This window comes from Chenopodium quinoa, unplaced genomic scaffold (genome assembly GCF_001683475.1).
Source record: "Chenopodium quinoa cultivar QQ74 unplaced genomic scaffold, ASM168347v1, whole genome shotgun sequence".
Classification (NCBI taxonomy): Eukaryota; Viridiplantae; Streptophyta; class Magnoliopsida; order Caryophyllales; family Amaranthaceae; genus Chenopodium; species Chenopodium quinoa.
The window spans coordinates 1,365,127-1,385,540 of record NW_018743920.1 but is presented as its reverse complement, the minus strand read 5'-3'; the positions used below and the strand labels follow the sequence as shown (position 1 = coordinate 1,385,540).

At 33.9% G+C, this 20,414-nt stretch overlaps 2 protein-coding genes across 2 annotated transcripts; both read right to left on the bottom strand.

Annotated features, from left to right (window-relative positions):
* Positions 1–8,624: 8,624 nt before the first annotated feature.
* LOC110687583 (auxin-induced in root cultures protein 12-like) lies at positions 8,625–9,706 on the bottom strand. The gene has a single exon (XM_021864229.1). The coding sequence runs from the start codon at positions 9,631–9,633 to the stop codon at positions 8,845–8,847; it is 789 nt and encodes a 262-aa protein (XP_021719921.1). The 5' UTR covers positions 9,634–9,706; the 3' UTR covers positions 8,625–8,844.
* Positions 9,707–10,684: 978 nt separating this feature from the next.
* On the bottom strand, positions 10,685–20,210 carry LOC110687820 (probable mitochondrial import inner membrane translocase subunit TIM21). Its single transcript, XM_021864462.1, has 7 exons — positions 19,844–20,210; positions 18,788–18,840; positions 17,127–17,266; positions 14,444–14,622; positions 14,310–14,358; positions 13,224–13,343; positions 10,685–11,528 (listed from the first exon to the last, which is right to left on the bottom strand). Exons 1-7 carry the CDS (start codon positions 20,161–20,163, stop codon positions 11,370–11,372), a joined length of 1,020 nt encoding a protein of 339 aa, XP_021720154.1. The 5' UTR covers positions 20,164–20,210; the 3' UTR covers positions 10,685–11,369.
* Positions 20,211–20,414: the final 204 nt, after the last annotated feature.

Below are 20,414 nucleotides of genomic sequence, written 5' to 3'. Positions count from 1 at the left end.
CTAATTCTTCAGATTCTTGTTTATACTCTAAGGAGTTTGAATCATCTTGTGTTATAATATGTTTATATGTTAATGATATGTTTATTGTTGGTACTAACCTTGATGTGGTGAAAAATGCTAAGGCTATGCTTTCTACCAAGTTTGAAATGAAGGACATTGGAGAAGCCGATGTAATCCTTGGAATTTGTCTAAGGAAAACAAGAGATGGTTTTGCCATGAGCCAATCTCACTATGTGGAAAAATTCTCAAGAAATTTGATTCTTTTGATGTAGTGCCCTTGCAATACCCCATATGATCCCAACATGAAACTTGAGAAAAACAAGGGTCCTAGTGTATCTCAAGAGCTCTATGCAAAGGTAATTGATAGTGTGATGTTTCTAATGAATTGCACACGACCCGACATTGCCTATGCGGTAAGTAGACTTATTAGATATACTCACAATCCAAGTCAAAGTCATTGGGTTGCACTTCGTCGGTTAGTAAGGTACCTTAAAGGTACTATGAATGAAGGCTTGCATTTTTATCGCTTATCTAATGTTTTAGAAGGATATTGTGATGCAAATTGGGTAACCGATAATGATGAAATTTCCTCAACTAGTGGCTATGTTTTTATTCTGGGTGGAGGAGCTATTTCATGGAAGTCCTCAAAACAACCATGTTTAGCTCGCTCCACCATGGAATCTGAACTTATTGCTCTTGAGTTGGCAGGTCATGAAGCGGAATGGCTTAGGAACCTCCTAGCCGACATACCATTGTGGGGGAAGAGTTCATCACCAGTGTCCATTCATTATGACTCTCAAGCGGCAATTAGAGTGGCCAATAATAGCAACTATAATGGCAAAAAGAGACATATTCGTATGAGACCCAAAGTGTTGAGGCAATTTCTCAAGAATGGAGTGATTGCATTGGACTACGTGAGGTCTGAAAAGAACTTGGAGGATCCTTTGACAAAAGGATTGGTAAGAAAACAAGTTGGTGAATCATCGAGGGGAATAGGATTCAAGCCATATGATACATTACATTTGTCCTAGTTCCTATGGTGATAATGTTTGTAATGTTTGTGTTTTGTTGGTGAGGTTGAGTTGTTTAACTCTTAATGGGTCTTTATGCTATTGAGACACACGTTAAAGGACTCACCTATGTGGTTGTGAAGACTAGACATCTTTTATGAAAACTTTGGCCAGTTTTCTAGAGCCTCCACTAGACCTAAGATGAATGTGCTAGGCTAAGTAAGTACATCTCTTCGCGGAGTTCAAGTATATTTTGGAGTGATGTTTGTGATGTGGGGGTCTTGGATTACATCTTAGTGTTTCAAGGTCCGTCCACTCTTTGATCAAGGGTCTAAGGGTTTCAAGGTTTGTAATTCATTGCCTCATCTCAGTAAACACTAGATTTCAAGTTACTTATGTAATATCTAAGTGTTATGTATTGATCTCCTCTTATGCCCAATATGTTGCTTATCCTCATCTTTTGTTGACTTTTTTTCCCTTCCTTTAGTGGGGAATTGTTGGAATAGAGAAAGGGAATTCAAAAAGTCAGATATGGGCGCCCGACCGGGCGCAAGAAGAGTCGCAAATTCTAGAGTTCCACAGCCCGAATGGGCGCGAGAGCAACCCAGTTTTTAACTGGTTGCTCGCCCAACCAGGCGAGCTCCGCCCAACCAGGCGAGCTCCGCCCAACCGGGCACGAGAAGACGTCTGGAAAAAGCTGAGGGTTCGCCCAAACGGGTGCGAGAGCAACCCAGTTTTTGACTGGTTGCTCGCCCGGTCGGGCGAGCTCCACCCAACCAGGCGCGAGGTTACCCGTTAGACTTTAACGGCTCTCTCTTAGATTCCCCTTCTTGATTTCTAGTTTGATTCTTTGTAAACCCCCCTCCCCCATTTAAGAGGTTGATTATGGTGATTAAATCACTATGTTTATTCTGATTTTATTCCCTCATTGATGAAAATATTCTTTTTTGATCTTCTATCTTCCTTCATCCATCATTATAAATTGAAGGATGATTTTTCTGATTATATACACTTGAAAAATACATCAAACACAAGCTAAACACATATTCTATATTATTGGGCATAAGTTACTTGACTCCAAGCTTACACCCAAAAGTGCCTTTGAGTGGAAGTGGTGCGTTAACCTTAGGGAACGTTCTGACGAATACAATTGAGCACCCCGGTTGCGTCGGAATTTCATTTTCAAGTCATTAAATTTGCTTCACGACACACCGTACTCATTCCTTTTGTGAGATCAATTTGTCGGTCTTGCTTAATATTTTATACTATTTGTACTAGACTACTTCTTTATTAACAACATTATTAACCTTCACAACAAATACAGTAATTAATTCACGTTAATACGTTGACTCTAATAAGTTGTCTTTCACAAGTCTTTAGCTACCTTTATTAATGCTCAAATGAAGAAGATTAGGCCAGGTGAGTTACTTAAAAAATATACTACATTTGTATCAAATTATGTTCAACAAAAAGACTTAACACGGATTCCTAGAAAAAATTTGTTTATGAGTGCTAAATGGAGAGCAAAATATAGAGATGCATGCAATGAGGAGAGTTTTTATTTTTTTTTTTTTTTTTTTTTTTTTTTGACAACAGAGAAAACATACATGAAACAAGACTATTTCTCATCTCTAGCAATACTTGCTAGATTTTGAGTAGCCTTACACAAGAAACAACTACTGCTACAACACTTAAATTAAAAATACAAATAAATAAACTAAAATTACGCTTCTTCTTTGGATGGTCGGAGAAATTCGCTAATGTACCACCTTTCCTCTTCATACCTGCATGAAAATTTGATTTTATGATAGGATAGGCAGAGTTAGAATGCAAGCTCTTGTTTTGTTTTCGAGCCCTTTCTCTTATTCTCCTCCTAGATGCACTGACTATGGCTTCAAAAGAGTTTTTATTCCTCCTTGCCTTGTTCTTGAACTCAAGGGAAAGTTGAGAGGAGTCATTCCTAGGAACTGGCAGACTAGTATCCTTCTCTTTGGGAACTTGTACTTGATACTCACCCTTGATGTAGGTAGAATCGTGCGGTGAGTAGACTTGATCAAATTCGGCATCAACATAGGCGTTTTCCTTTTCGTTCACGAATGATAACTTTTTTTTATTAGTGTCATCATCCTCAACAACACTCGAAGATGGCGTCGAGTGAGATACCACTGCTTCCCTCAAACTAAGTTTGTGGAGGGTCTCCATCATGATATAATATTTTGAGGTGAAGGTACGCACCTTCATCAAAGACATAGAATGTGGTTGATAGAGCCACAACTCTTTCCCTTGCCTCAATTTATGTAAGTCTGCATAGGAAATTTTCAAACAAGAAGATGGCTTTTTTCGATTAACAAATGCCACCTTAGCTTATGGAGAGCTCGAACAACACCTAGAATTCAAGCCTTTCAAGTTATCAACATCCATAGGGACTCCATCATCCTTCTTATAAGACACCTGGCTACTACTTAGCAAATCATTGGAATCTTCTAGCTTAGCAACAGCAGACTCCAACATATTCTTCTCCACCTTGAACCCATCAAGCCTAGAGCCACAGTCTATTACCTTTTCATTGACCTAGCTTCTTTGATCTTCACCCATTTGAAGATGCATACTCTCCTCAATCTTTGCCTCATTACCAATAGCATCAGGTTCCCTGAACATAACATCTTATCATTTCTATCCCAATTTCCTTGTTATTAGGTTCAATCTCATTTGCTAATTTAAAATCATCATATGCCTTATCCAAAGACCCCAACTTCTCCAATGCTACTCCTCTTCTAAACAAAGCCTTCACATTTCTCTTATTAGACTCCAAAATCAAAGAGCAAGAAGTAATTGCATCATTAAACTTGTTGAGCTTAATTGCGCTAGCCGCAATAGTCAAATGCAGACTAAAAGCTAATTCCTTCAACTCGAGGCTAACCTCACACTTCTAAGTATCATCACTAATGGCACATATTATAACACACAAGCATTTGATACTCTTATTGTACAACACAAAGGCAGTATTAAAATCTCTCAATCTGAACAGGGCATTCGCTTCTTCCTTAAGAGCAGTCACATACGAGATAGCCCCTTCCGGACTACTGGTTTTCTTAAACATTTCCTCAACATCAAAATCATCTTCCCCAAATGGTCCAAATGGTGCAGCATGAAAGGTCCTAAACTAAAAGAATTTCCCCCCATCCCTTAAAAATCACCCAAACAGTAAGATCCAAAAAACTACTAAACATAAACCAAACAGCACACTAGCAACAACCCAAGAAACTTGAAGATGCAGACCAAAGACAAGAAGAGCTAGAACTTATTAACTGAAAGAGACTTACAGCTTGAGCCAAAACGCCTCCGAAAGGAACCCACGAATCTTCCAATTTACACAAATTAAATGAGTTAGCAGCCAAACGACGCGTTTTGGGAAGCTCGCCAGCGACCATAGGGTGGAAATGGCCGCCGATGAGCTTGGTGGCGTTAGGAAGACAGTGAGTTAGAGGAAAGAAAAGTTGCGGAGTTTATAAAGTTAAGAATAATTAAGTGTTGCAAAAGTTTTGCAATGAGGAGAGTTGTTATAGATAATATGAAACATAGGTAATATATTACTTCGTAGTTAGTAGGGGTTGCTACTTACTACTCCCTCCATTTCTATTTGTACAGTCTTAGAGATGTATATGTGACCGTCAATACCTTTAATTACGTATTAAGACTAATAAATATCATAAAAATAATATTATAAAACTACAAATTAAAATAAATCTACAACAATAATGCCCATGACCATTTTTTTCTATACATAACAATGAGAATTATTGGTTAGAATTGTCAAAGGTTAACCATTAAAAAAATGGGAAAAAAATTTGGGACAAAGGGACTAGTATTGATAATTTTATTTGATACTCCATACAACACATCAAAAAAATGGTTGTGAAATGTATTATTAAAATTGGTAATAATCCTTGTCCAATAAAATAACATAAAATTGTACATACTTATCTGAAAATGTAAGACAAAATCATATGTTGAGAGATTAAATTATGAGTAATATTTTGTTCGACTTATCGAATTTATTGTATCATAAATTCATGAAATCACCATAACTTATTTGAATTCATTTTATTTGAAATGAATATATATTTATGTATGAAGTAGTCTAAAAATTACTTATCAAAATATTAGTTCAATGAATGTGAACTTAATTATAGGGACAAGGTGTTTGCTATGAAAAACAAACTTTGCTCTATGTTTTAGCCTTCTAAGCGATTGGAACCTAAATACCTAATCATTATTTGGACCTCTCATATGGAACAATCTCATCTACTAGCATATCATATGAGGTTGTCTGAATCAATATATAATTACTCTTTTCATGAATCACAATAACAAATGTTAGTCGGTATTTTTAAAATTCATGTACATAAAGTCTAAAAATATCTATCAACAAGACTCGCAGTGCTTTTAGATATCGATCTTGTTGTTACAATTCTTAAACCAACATGAGGTTTAATCCGTTTAAAAGTATCACTGAACACTTATTTTTGTAATTCAAGATTAGGATAATTATTGGCGTAGACTTCTTCAATACCACATGGCATTTGACTACAATTCATTGAACAACACTAATGAGGTTTGAAAGTATTCTTTTTTTAAAAAAAATTATTTTAATTTGTTGAAAGTTGTACTATTATCATTATTTTAATATCATGCTACTAACTTATACTCCTAACAATCTTTCATCCCATTTTAATTGTATCAAACTCACTTTTCTTTAATATCGTGAAGAAGTGTGTAATGCAAGTATTAAAAAATGAAAGAAGTATACGAATTAGACATTAAAGTAGCAGGGACGATTAGTAAGTATAATAATCAAGTTGAAATGTGTTAGAGATATGAGATATTGGAAAACATATGTGTGATATATTTTCCGTAGATATCATTAAGAGAAAAAATATATTTAGGTTTATTTTATGTTAAGATATTACTTAAATATATTATTCTCTTAATGATATCTACGGAAAATATATATCACACATATATTTTCTGATATCTCATATCTCTAACAAAATGTATAAAAAAAGTGTTAATTATCAAGTATATATATATCCAAATAGTACTTGTCAATTTTAAATTGAATTTTCCTGGTCACAAATTCACAATATAATTTTTTTTCAAAGCTATTCAAAATATAATGGTCCAATTAGAATCTATTCAAAAAAAAAAATGATCCTATTAGAATTGGTCGAATTAAAGTCTTTGGAAAATTTTCATCAGTATTAATACTATTTTTTGACAAACGGTCTATTGCAAACAACAAAAATGGCATTAATTTTGGCAATAATTGGCGGAATTTTTTATCTATTTACTTTTTTTTTTTTTTAAATTTTAAGGTCTTAAAGAAAATTACTTGCTCAAACAATTCAAGCACAATAACTCACTAGAACTCTGTAGTGTTGAAGACTTGAAGGTATTGTCATTAGTCAACATTGTCGTCTGTGACTACCGATATACACTGAAATACATTGCAGAAATTCACATTATGACGTACCAGCTACGGAGTATGTATAAGATTTTTCATTGAATTAATAAATTGTTGATCACAATTCTCATCATGCAAAAATAAATAGGGCAAAGTATCTAAGTTAAATATGAATTTATATTTTTTAATAAAATGTTATTGTATTTTTTTTTATTTTTTATTTTTGAAAAATGTTATTGTATTTTATATACTCGTATCAATGTGTCATTAAGATAGCTTTAAAATTATATTGTTCGTCATTAAAAATGGCCTATAAAAATTTGATTAATTGAATTTGATTTAGCCTCTAAAACATTACTCCCTCTGTCCCTATATTTTTGCCCCATTTAACTTTACGCGTTGTCCAAGATATGTGTTAAAACGTTTATATCTCAATTTTCATATGCGTAAAAATTATAAAAATATAATGAGACGAACCAAACAAGATCTCGACTATATTTCCTTTGGTAGAACAACGGGAATTTATGGTCAAAGTTATCAAAATTGACCCACATTTTAACAATGGGGCAAACAAATAGAGACGGAAGGAGTACAATAGTTGCATTGGATATTTAATTTTTGCATCATGGGAGACAAACATGTAGAATTTTACAACCCTTAATATAATTCCCCGTATAAACTTAATTGACTACTGACTTATGAAATCTTTAATTAAGTAGTAACTGGTAATACCGTAATAGCTAAGCTAATTAATTATGTTCAACTTCATCATGCAAACATGTGCTTATAACTGTATTTGTCTAACTGCTGATCAATATCTAACTTATCAACCTTCACACCAACTAATTAATTCACGTTAATACGTTGACTTTTATAAGTTTACTTTTGCATGTCTTAGGCTCTTAGCTACCTTGACAGCTTGACTAATGCATCAAATGAAGAAGATTAAGTGAATTTACTAGAAAAATATATATAAGGCAGTAGGGGTTGTAAAATGCATTCTTAATTTAATATTGATACTTATTTGGAAATGCTAGTCAAAATTATGTGAATTACAAGTAGTTGGTGATTTTTTTTTTTTTTTTGACTTATCTCGTATGAATTTATTTTATTATAACTTTATGAAATTGCCGGAACTTATTTAAATTTATTTACTGTAATTAGTAAAATATTGTATTTATTTATGAAGTAGTCTTAAAATTTGTACTCCCCCTGTCCTTTTTTCTTTTTTTTTTTTTTTTTTTTTTTTTTATATATGACTTATAAAGCTCTCATAAACAAGTGTGCCATGGAGCAAATAAAAAGGAAATGAGAAAGTATGTTATTTAAATTGTATGAAATAATTCATAATATAAGGTGAATACAATATGAACTTAATTATGTATGGAATTTATAACTTATTTCAGATGAAGAAGGTGCTCTATGTTTGCTATGAAAAACAAACATGTTCTATGTTTTAGCTTACTAAGAGATTGGAACATTCATCAGCATTATGTGGACCTCTCATGTGGAACAATCTCATCTACTAGAATTTTTTTTTGAATAATCTCATCTACTAGAATTCATAGAACTTGTTCTAATAATTTATGCCGAAGCTCATTAGTGTACGTACATGCATCAAGCGCCTAAATATCATTATTTCAGATCTAATCACATACTCAAAATTAAGTACATACAAAGGCAATATAATTACATTATTTTATCATAAGAATGGAATATCGAGCTCATTGTATTCTTACGTGGTAGTAATTGCAAATATTCAATTATTTTCCCTTACTTCATTCAAGATTTAAAAAGACTAAAATCCAACATCACAATTCACCCTATATATTTGCACCAAAAGCAATTCACCCTATATATTCATCATTCATTGTATTATGAAGAAAAAAAATATATATATTTTCTCATCCACAATATCTTTTCCTTTTTCTTCTCTAGAAATTGGGGCATTAAAAATCCTTCTTTTTAGTAAACTCACTTGTTTTGCAACTAATATGAGAAGAAATGTCCTAAAAAGAACCTTTAAACAACAAGGATCTTGCTAACGAATGTCCCGATTAATGTTAGTTTTATTATAATATTTCCATTTTTAGTTCTCTTATCTAACGCTCGTTAGCTTTTGCCAAACCATAAATATAGTTATACTTGGTAATGACACGATAGATACATTGTTTCTTGATAGATGGATGAAATAATTAGCCCGACTCTTTTCCTGTCTTGATTTATCGGTAAAATATCAAATATGGCACAAAAAGATCAAAGTTTGTAGAGAAGATAATATACTTAAGAAAGATGATACATTCTAATTTGTATTGTATACCCAAATTTAAATTGTGAAAAGAAAAATGAGGAAATAGACAACAAAGTTTATTAAACAACCATGGAAACTACAATAGCCCCCAAGGCCAAAACTCCTGAAACCAGTCTCTCCCCAGCACCCGTCCCCGGTGGTGGAGCCGAACCATCGGTACTTGAACCCGATGGCGAACCGGCAGGAGATCCTCCAGGAGCTCCAGCACCAGTCAAGCTAAGCTTCAACATGGCATTACGATTCGCCGGCTCCATTGCATGCTTTGCTATGTCACCTTTCATCATAGGGCCCACCTGCCACACCGAGTTGACCGTTGACTCGCCCTTGGGTATGACCCACGTGCCGAAGACGGTTATCTTACCGGAGGTTTCCTCGGCGGAGAGGGAGCTAACGTTGTAAGAAATAGGTCCCTTCTTGATGTCATGATAATCACGTAGGTCATATGTGTCTACGGTTACTGAATCCTTTCCCTTGTGAGCTACGAGTACTTGGGCACCTTTCATGCCCGGGGCCGTAGGGTTCAAGCCCCATCCAACCCATCCATCGGGTTGCGGGGGCGAGGCTGTGAAGGCCACGGAGAGGGAGGACTTGGAGGGGTTGTAAGTCCAATGTAGGATTGCATCTAGGGTGGGGAGATCATTGCAATTTTCAAAGGTAACGTTGGAGGAAAGTTTAAGGGATTTGCATGTGGTTTGAGAGAATGTAGGGTGGATGAAGAGAGAGAAAAGAGAAAGTGAGAAAATAATGTAAATTGAGGAAGACATTTTGTGATAGAAATGCAAGGAAAAATTAGGATAGTTTTTGGGGTTTATATAGAAGAAAAGAATGTTAGGTACAATTGATTTCATATGATTTATTACTATACAAGAAGATTGACTTAAAATAAAATAAGGAAATCATGGAATTTTGCTTAATTTAGAGATTTTGTGAATTATTACAAGGATGGTCGGTTAATTTTGGGCTAAATTAACAAACAAAATAGTAATAAAAATGATTTTTATTACCTTGAATGTTATTGGACAACTAAATATACATTGGTGTCAAACGCGTAAATCTTTTGTTTCAATGGCTATAGTTGATTTGTAGAATTGTAGCTAAAGAAAGCAAAATGATTCATTCAAAAACTTTATTCTCTTTATAGTATTTTATGTATAACAATATATTACATTACATTAATTGAAATTGTTGAAAAGTTAATTGAAATACATTATTGCCTTAAAGACGTTACATTTAGTACCCTACATGTGCTAACTGCCAAGGCTTCCTTCCATTATTCTCTGTTCCTTCCTAGAATCCTAGTTGAAAATAAAATATGTCTCAATGTCCAAAAAAAAGGCTACATTTTGCTTGTTTTAATCTCGAAAGATACTCCATCCATCATATAACATTAAGGCAGAGAGAACCATAGAGGCCAAATATTGTAGACTACATTTATCTAGAATACCGCCCAATGACATAAAATTTGCTACATAATAGTTATAATTCACAATATATAACTTTGTAATAGTTTATTAACTGATCATCGCCTTCGAAAAAAATCAACCAAATTCAAACCACCGTATATAATTAACTATGCTTAAGTTTCTCTTTCCACTCTTGCTATGAAGGCAACCTTATTAAGCAAATCCTTCACAATACTGGTAATCAGAAACGGATATTACACTTTACTGCTAAATTACGGTTGACCCTTTACATATGCTACCAGTACAGCTGGTTTAATATGAAGCATGTATTTACAGAATTGCCATATCAATACCAAAACCCAAGACATTGTTGCTTAGTCCAAAACCAAAATCCTCTACACAGATTCGTCAATAGAGGTACCATTAACAAAAATATACCAACGAAAAAAAGAGTATATTATAATTCATTAAACAGTGCATTCAGTCATTCTTGATATATTTCTGATATGTTGCAATTGATCAATATCTTGAAGATTTATTCTCATCCAACATTACAAGCATTCATTCTTAATACATTGATACTGGTCAATATCCTGATGATTACAATTCAGTTATTCCTGATGTGTTTTGATTGATCTACATCTCAAAGATTATACGAGTAATAAATCATTCCCAATAGACAGCCACATCAAAACACATTCAGCCACAAAAGGCTTCTATCTTCCCAACTAATAGCGAAAATAAACCACTTACTGGACAACTGTATCAGACTCGATAATATGCTGTGTTCAGGATTGGAAAAAACACTAAACAATGTACTACGACGAGTAAATTAAGTCAAGATTCATGAATGTGGAAGTATGAAAGCGCCAACCCTTGCAGTAACCATGTCACTTTAACAAAAACATCAGAAAATTCACTCTTCAGTCTTCACTAATAAGGTACATGGCTACTGTTAACAATTCTTAGAAGTTGCAGTTAGCCAAATATTTATACTCGTACTTTTCTTCAGGCACTACTAAATCTTGGACTAGTAATTACACAGAGCTGATAGGGCAAAGGGGCTCGAATTATAAATTTTGGGTGGGAAAAACCAAGCTGTGACTCACATGAACATGTTCCGCAGGCAAAAATTGAAAAATAAAAGTGCCTCATCTTGCCAAGCATACCTGCTGGTACTTTCAAGCTGGGAGAAATGATTCCAAGATCAACTTTGTTTGAGAAGGGTGGAGTATGTCAACAATCATATACATGTATTTCCACTGATTGTCTTCCTTGTCTTTGAACATCTCACAATAGACTTTTCCATTCCCACTAGGACCACGAATATAAAAATTCACCTGTATCAAGCACATAGCAATAAAGTTGATCAAATTAGTGTTTCTTCCAATTCAAAAAAGCCCGCATTAAATTTTATTTTGTTACTTTGTTATTCTTTGAGGGAGGGAAAAAAGTAAGACAGAGTGGTGGAATGAGTTACAAGAAGTAACTAACGTGTATCATGCATGACCATCAGAAAATCACAAAACAAATAACTAGCATCCCTCCCGCTGGAAGTATCTACTCTCCTTCAAAAACATGCATGCAAAGATGATGCATAAGTGAAGTAAACATGGTCAAAAGACACAACATGCACTTGTTAATTCAAAGATCCTTTTATACAATACACAATCATGTTGAAACATACACATAAAAAGCATGATATTGCAATCTACGCACAGTGCATGTGAAATGTAATAATTGTAACCCCAACCATACAAAAATTTTAAAAATTCCCAAGTGTAACCATGAGGTTGAATAAAATTATTACATCTAAATGCTACAATGCTATTCCGTTACAAAGTAGAATTTTGAATGAAGAAAAATTATCAATCCTACAATATATACTGTATTATTCATGAAACTTCAAAACAATTTGAGCTTCCTTGTATAATAACTGAAACTCGCTAAATCTCTATACAAGCATCAGAGGTTCCCTCAAAATTTCATTACTCCAACATATTGAGAAAGAATTCACATAGAAATAATCAAGATGGAACATTATATATATATTTACTTTCTTGAAAAGTGGGATGAATAAAGAAATAATCTTTTTTAATTTTTTTTTTTTAATTTTTACTTTCCTGAAAAGTGGGATGAAAACTGTTCTTTAACTTTAAAAATGATACTCCCACCGTCGCAAATTAGTAGCAACGCTTTGACCGACACACGATTTTAGGCACTTTAATTGACTATATATTTTATTGCGTGGTAGCTGACACTGTAAGGCTTTTATTTTTTTTAAGTGTAGTTAGCGAGAAAATGATTCATTAGTTCTTGAGGGTGTGAGTGAGGGGTTTCTTTTTTTAGCGCTATTATAGAAAAAAAAAAATTAAGCGGTCTCAAAGTAAGACAAAAATGATAAGAAATACAGAGTACATGCCTTAAATAGAAGTATTGCAAGTAATTTGGGACGGTTTTACAAAGAGAGTGATGCAAGTAATTCAGGATGGAAGGGGTATTTAGAACAGGTGAGAATAAGCATAGTCTTCTTGTCTTTCACATTAGACTCAAACACACTATAGAGTAACATAAGTAAATAGAAGCGTCAGATTGGGGGTAGGGGGGGGGGGGGGTTCAAATTTCATAAAGGTGGCTTCTGCTGCAAACTCTTAGGAAGGCAAAAACTAGGACACTAATCCAGAAATCATTAGAAAGATAAGCTTATTCTCACCAATACCAGCAAATCCAAACCAAATATTACAAGTTGAACTGCATCTATCGATGCCTCTTCTGTCAACAGTATAAATTAATCTTATAACAAAGACAGCATAACTGGTGAAATAACAATTTAATTGGCATTTACGCAGCTCCGAATTGCTGACCATCAGGTCAATTCTTCACATAACCTCTTTGACTTGCAAGAGAGAATTAGTGCCCCACCCCCAAATAATGAAATACGAGAAGATGGTTAAGAATATACTTGCGCCAACATGAATAGAAGTCACACGATAGAAAAAAGGAAGTAATGTTATTGTTATAAATTATAAAATTACCTCAATATGTTCCACCCCATGTTCATCAGTCCATACTCTATGTGGAATCCTTTGGCGAGCAGCGCGATTCCTGCTCTCCTGGCCATATCCTTTAACAGGTGATCCAATCCTCACTCTAACCTGAAACAGGCAAATTTTACTTATTTTAGCATGTCTCAGAAAGTATAAGCATATTTTAGAGATTGAAATTAAAGTTTTGAGCTAAAAAGTCTTTATAATCATTGTGAGGCAAGTAACTGTAAAACAAAAGGAAAGATTATGACACAATTATTCTATTAGTGCATATTCATACATGTTAAATAAGACGGACCATGTAGAATCTAGAGATCAACCGAAATGCTCGGGCATTGCTTTGGTCATGGTTGGGTTGTGATACCCACACTAAACCTACCAAAAAGAAGGAAAATTCTAACCTTGGTTTTTGCTAATGCTAAATGACACAAAAATTATCAGGAAAGCAAAGCTCGTAATATTCAAATTAGAGCCTTGAAAAGAGTAAAATAAACTGATTAGCAAATACGTCAAGATACTAAGGCATCTCTTGGAGTGCTTGTATCAGCTATCAAGTCTCTAAGGCAATCATATGGTCGTGCTACAAGAATATTACACCTTACTCAAAAAATGTTTCTAGAACAGTAATTTACTGGCTGTGGATGAGGGAGAGGCACTGAACATCCCTTTCTCCAAATTCCATTTACCTCTGAATTAGTTAAGCGTTTTAAAGACTGAAACAGCAAGCAACAGGTAAGCAACTTCATTCTTTCATCTATATTGCAACAATTGAAATTTTAAATTAGTTGACACACTTCCTTTGATCATCAACTCTGATATTTACCACAGGAAAAAACAAGTCATGTAGAATATTGTAAGATTTATCTTGATGTGTACTTCCCAAATTCTAGCCTTTTATTTTTTTGCATATAAACAGTTGAAGATATTGATGCCTTGATGGTTAAAGTTGTATGTTGGGGAGCATAAAGCTCCAAATGTTGCATATTGCAATAATAAAGGAACAGAGGAAGTATCTTGCAAGATAGGTACATGCATACCAGAACAAAATTTGTAAAATAGAAATTAATCTCTAACCTGACTATCATTCTGAATCCTATCCAACGCCTTGTTAAATACTTTGTACCTATAACAGATCATAAGCTCATAAACAAAATGACAGAAAATATATTTACTAATTCAAAATTAGTAGGAAGTGCAAGAGTTTATACTCTTTTGGTTCAAATATTAATTCTTTAAAGACACCATATGCGGCAACAGCAGCTATTCCAAGGCCTGCTAGAATCACGATGCTGTAGGATGCACCCTCCGTAAATGTGACAGGTTTTTCTGGGATATGATATGTAGGGGAATCAAAAGGATCTTCTACTGTGGATATATCTTTCTTTCCCTGTTGATGATAATATACAAAACGCGAGAATTAAAATCCAAAACTACTCTCTCAGCTGAACAGATGTATCAGGCAGAGTAGGATTTCTAGGTGATATACATCAAGAGTAAAATCTTAATACCAAAAAGTCAAATAAGCTGATTGATATTTCCATGCACATAAATATACAACACCTGATAATAACAGATATAAAACCGGCAACCAATTCAATTTGCATAAAGGATTAATATATTTTTCCCTCATTCTTTAATAATCACAACAATTAGACTTATGCACTATTTATATAGTTCATCTGACATTTTTTTAATTGATATACAGAAAGAAAATGTTAACACGTGAAATGTTATTGGATTAAACTCAACGTATAACTTTTACTACAAAAGTAATTTTTATAAATAGGTCAAAGTAGTGTGTTCGCCACGTGAAAGTCAAATTGTTGCGATGAAAGTCAAATTGCTGCGAATATTAACAAATGGAAGAAGTTACAAGTCTCAAGGAATAATCAAGCACAGCTCTTTTTCAGAGTCTACATTACAATTTTGCAACAGACATGTTTATATTAATGTTTTTAAGAGCACTAGAAATCTTACATGCCTTCCCCATACCTGCATCTGAATGATCTAGAATACAAAAGCAAACAAATAGGTTCTCAACAACAGCAAAATACCACATCTTTTCCAAACCCCCCACTTTCTGACCTTGATTCCCAGAAAATTTCTGTAGTTTATAGCATAATCTCAACCACAATAGTGATAAGTGTCCTCAAAGCGCAGCAGTTCACATCAGTGTAGCTAGAATTTGGCATTGTACCTTGACTCCTTGAAGTACTATGATGACACACAAATGATGAGACCCAACCCGATAACATACAGTATAGGCTGGCCATCAAAAGGGACACAAGTTAGACTCGCCTTCTCCCCTTTTTTTCTACAAACCCTAAAAACCTTTGGCCATCCATCAAACTCCAGCTGACCAAAACAATCCAGTCCCTTCAGATCTAGGGTTTTAGTAGACCTAAAAAATTGCACCCATCAATTAACCAGAGCTAAGAAAAAGATTTAAGGTTTACAGTCCTCGAAGAGGGATGAGGCAAGTTGAAGATTTAAGGTTTACCAATCTAATTGCCTAATTGGTTTCTAAGAAAGATGCTGCACATCAAACTTTCATAGAGAATCAAGAACACATTGGCAGCATAGTAAAGGGTAAGACAAAAAAGAAAAGAAAATGGGAGGCAGGTCAATATCAAAACACCAGAAATTTTTATTACTTTTATACGTTTATATAGGAAGGAATCCATGAAGATTCTTTACAAATATAAAACCTCTACACTTTCACAATCCTCCAGAATATTTTACATGTTTATATTACTACTATTAAGCCTATTACTAACAAAAAGTATCTGAAGGATTCTGGACATGTGGAAGCGCCCTTTTCTTACACTACGAGATTGAGCGATGTCCAAATCCTTTGTATCAAGCTCTCAATCCATTTTCCTATTCTCTTATTCCGTTACGTTTTCCAAGTCAGAATGTCGGATTTAGGGACTATTTAATTTTGTCCACATAGTAAGGTAACCATCGTTAGTCTTTTTGACATAAAAGAAATCTTTGTCGAAAAAACATTTAGGGTTGTTTGGTAGAGAAGGTTTGGATAGAAAATAACGGAAGACAATGGAAATAAGTGGATTTCCCATGTTACATTTCAAATTGTATATATGGTATTAGGAAATGGAAGAAAAAAAAAGCTTCAAATTTTCCAATATCATAACCTCCTAGAATAGAGGAAAGAGAAATTAAAAAATGTCAACCTCATATTCCCTTCCCTTCCGCTTCATTTTTTTTTACTTACAAACTAACAAACATCAGAATCCTTTCAATTCCTTCTATTAAGACCAAACATAAGTAACTACAGGAACTTTGGCTTGCATGATTGCTAATGCATTACTTCAGTAATTAACATCTTTGATAATCAATAAGTGAATATTATTTTTTTAAATTAATATTTTGAAAATAAAAGGATACCATATGACTATGTGCATTAGTATAAATCACCATAGATAGAGAAAGTAGAAAATGTGAATAGTGCAAAAGTCAAATATTGCATTTAAAAATAAACGTAGGAAGTACCAAACAAGCTGTTACAAAATAAATAAATAACATGTCCAAGGCCGGTGTTTTTACCCTCAAAGTTAACACTTCTAACAATGTCAGAAAATCTTCGATTTTAGAATATTCCAGGTCAGGTGCAATAACATTACCTGAGTTGCCAAGTATAGGTATAAGAGTATGGATTTTAACAGTGATAAGTCAAATCATTAATTAATACTTATATCAATAGGCAGAGTGATTTGATAATGTTTGCATATAATGGATGCCATAGAATTTGAGAAAATCTTGCTTGCACTAAAAATAGAATTATATAGACACAGGCATACAAAATAATCAAGTAAGAGACATTCAACTGTTCACCCCCAAGATTAAGGGTAACTACACAATAATACACACCTCTGTTTGTTTCTGTCGAGATGACTCTGAAGCAGATGCAAAGGATCTGTAGATGAACGAAGTCGCTTGAAACATTCTGCGGTTTTCACACAGCTGGTTGGTAAATCCAGTGTTCAATGAAGCCAACGAGTATGCCTGACCTAACATGACATTTCAACGTAGATTATCAGAGACTCAGAGTAATCAGACAAAGTGTATATGAATAACAATGAAAATTCTCGATCCCACATATCATGATCAGATTCACTATAAACTCAAAGGCAGTAATCATGTAATAAACAATATTCTACTCACTTCATGAATCATAATTTATATTAGAACTCTCTTTACAGCAATCACTCAGTTTTTCATCACATTGAGACAGCAGGATGTGAAAGAAATCATCATGCGCTTTAACACAAATGGTTGTATCATGAAAAGATTTCATTCTGAAGCTATAAGAATTGGAACTAATAGCTCATATAAAATTCATATTGAGTATTCAAATATACTCAGAATGGTGGAAGGTATAACATAGCGAGGAAAGAACACTTCTGAAGTCCTTATCTCCTACTATGATCTTGGTTCTTCATTACAAACAAAGAGCTAAACTCTACCCCCAGACTAGCAGCAAAAAAATGACTGCGAAGAAATTGAACTAATAGACAGAAAAATCTCCATCCGCTATAATGTGAATGTGAATGTAAAAACATATAAAGCATGAGCTCTACCTAAGATACTCATACTGACAACTCCGAGAAAAATATAAGGAAAAGCTCTTTGCTGACAACCCCACCCCAAATCACAGCAAAACAATAAAATGAAAAGGAAAATAGACAATTAGAAAATTCCATATAACAGAGAGAAAGAGGAATATTTACCTCGTCAACCCTGCAATTTAAAAAATAAATAAATAAATAAATAAAACCTCACATTGAAATCCTAGGGTTCAGAGAATTTGTAGAGCTTGCCCTTTTAATTTAAATTTTAAACCAATGAGGCTACAATTACCCAAAGGTTGACTCAAGAAAAATCTTGATTAATAATGCCACTTTGCGAAAAATAAGTAGAAAATCTAGACATATTAATTAAACCAAAATAATAGTGGAAAAAGAAATAAAACAAGATTAATATAACAATTTTAAAGCCAATATGGACAAATTTCATATTTTGTTACAAAGGTCATATAATGAGGAAATAGAAATGAGTTTGTACTTTCACAAGGAAATATAATGTCCATAGTAATAAACATACACTCCAACAAAACTGTGTTTTTTTTTTTTTATATATATTTACTGTAAAATAACTAGTGTTACTTAAAGTTAAGATCCAGTATTCTTTTTCTCCCAGACCCATGACAAAATCATTTATGAATCCATAGCCAACTCTTGACCTTGCAATTAGTCAATTTAAGCCAATGTACACCACCAATAAAGAGGGAAGAACAGGTAAAAGGATTTAAAATAAATAAATAAATAAATAAAGATGATAGGCATCAATGGTTAAAAAATGACATCTTCAAGTTAAATAGCCATAATTATCAAATAAACAAACATTCAAACAACATCATATATTCATATTCAACTTTCTACCCAACCACCCCCCCCCCCCCAAAAAAAAAAAAAAAAAAAAAAGGGGAAAAAAAAAAAGATATTTAGATTATATTCCATATTGTCACAAACCTTTCATGTTAGCTGCAGTTTCTTCATTAATTGCAGAATTGGACCCAAAATACCTATTACAAGAGACACACATCGTTAGATGTCTTCAGGCTATCCCACAATGTAGCATCAACTAGAAAGTGGAAACATATGATAGCTTATGACAATGGTTCTGAAATTTATATGATTCAACTCCACAACATATATTCTATTGCAAGCTTCAATGAGCACTCGAATTGGTTTTACTCGTTCTAAGAAGATGACCAATAAGCCTTCATTACAGAGTTCAAAATCATACAAAAAGGTTCTTACAGAAAGATAAATCCAAAGGAAAAGCATTAACATATTCATTTCCCAAACTAGATCATGACTCGTAATTCTATGAACTAAAACACGAAATATGCGACTTCTGGGAAAGGTTACATATCAAGTGAATAGAGTTCTGGGAGGGCTGGTGAGAATTTGGTTGAAGATTTAAAAGCTCAAAGACTTGCAGAAAATCAAGTAAATCCCAAAGCATGAAAGATTAGATGAGTGGCTGAATGTTTGGCCAGCTAGTATTTGACACACAAAACACGAAAGAATCCCAAAAGTCGCGACTAACTGATCAGTAATGTTCTCCTCTTCATTGCTCATTGACAGACTAATGCTGACAATATATAGCCCATTAGCATGCTAGGCTGCTAGCTACCGAGTACTCGTAATTGCTAACAAGACCAATGAGCTTAACCAGTCCATTTAGGGGCACTACACTGGTTTCAAATTTAGCTACCTAAATTCGAAGTTTCATATCATAATGCAATCAAGAAATCAAACACAAGAATTTTCTCTTATCATCAATTGAAGGAAAAATTAGAGCAGAAAGTAAATAAACTGGATTGAAGATCACGCCATTTGTAATGATCAAACTTGAGCCTAAAACCCTAGCAATTTCAAAACACAAATTAATTCCCAACTCTTATTAAATCCATTGACACCTAAAATCCCATAAATATACAAAAAAAAAAAAAAAAAAAAAAAAATCCACAAATTCCGCCATTAATAAGTAATTTGTCAAAAGAAGAAAGAAGAACACACCTAAGGGGTTGAGTTGCGCGCGAGAAGGTTGGAAGAAGCGGAGTGCGGCGAATTGGTGATGATGATGAAGAAGAGAAGAGGCGCTTGAGGGAGGAGAGAGAATCGGAGTGTAGTCGAAGTGAAGAAAGAGACTTTGTTAACCTTGACGCCATTGTTATGGCTTTGATTGTTAAAGAGAGAGAGAAAGAGAGGAGAAAGTTGGAGGTTGAAGATGAATGAGGGTTTTTGTTGGGGGGTTTACTTGTGAAATTTTGATGACACAGAAAGAGAGAGAACCTGGGTTTGGTTTCGTTTAGGTCCGTTTCAGACGTCCGGCCCATGCCGAACTTGACCCGAACTCAGCCCGATACCTGACTCAAAACATATCCGCAATCCGAACTCGATCCAAATGTTAGTTGACCTGAAATTAATCTGACCCGTTTGTAATACTCCTCCATCCTTTTTGCCTCATTTCATATATATGGGTCAAATTTTATAAAACTTTGACCATGAATTCTCGTTAAATTTTTTATTTTAATATAACTCTTTTGATTTATTAAATAAATTACGAAGTGTTTTTATTGAAAATTAG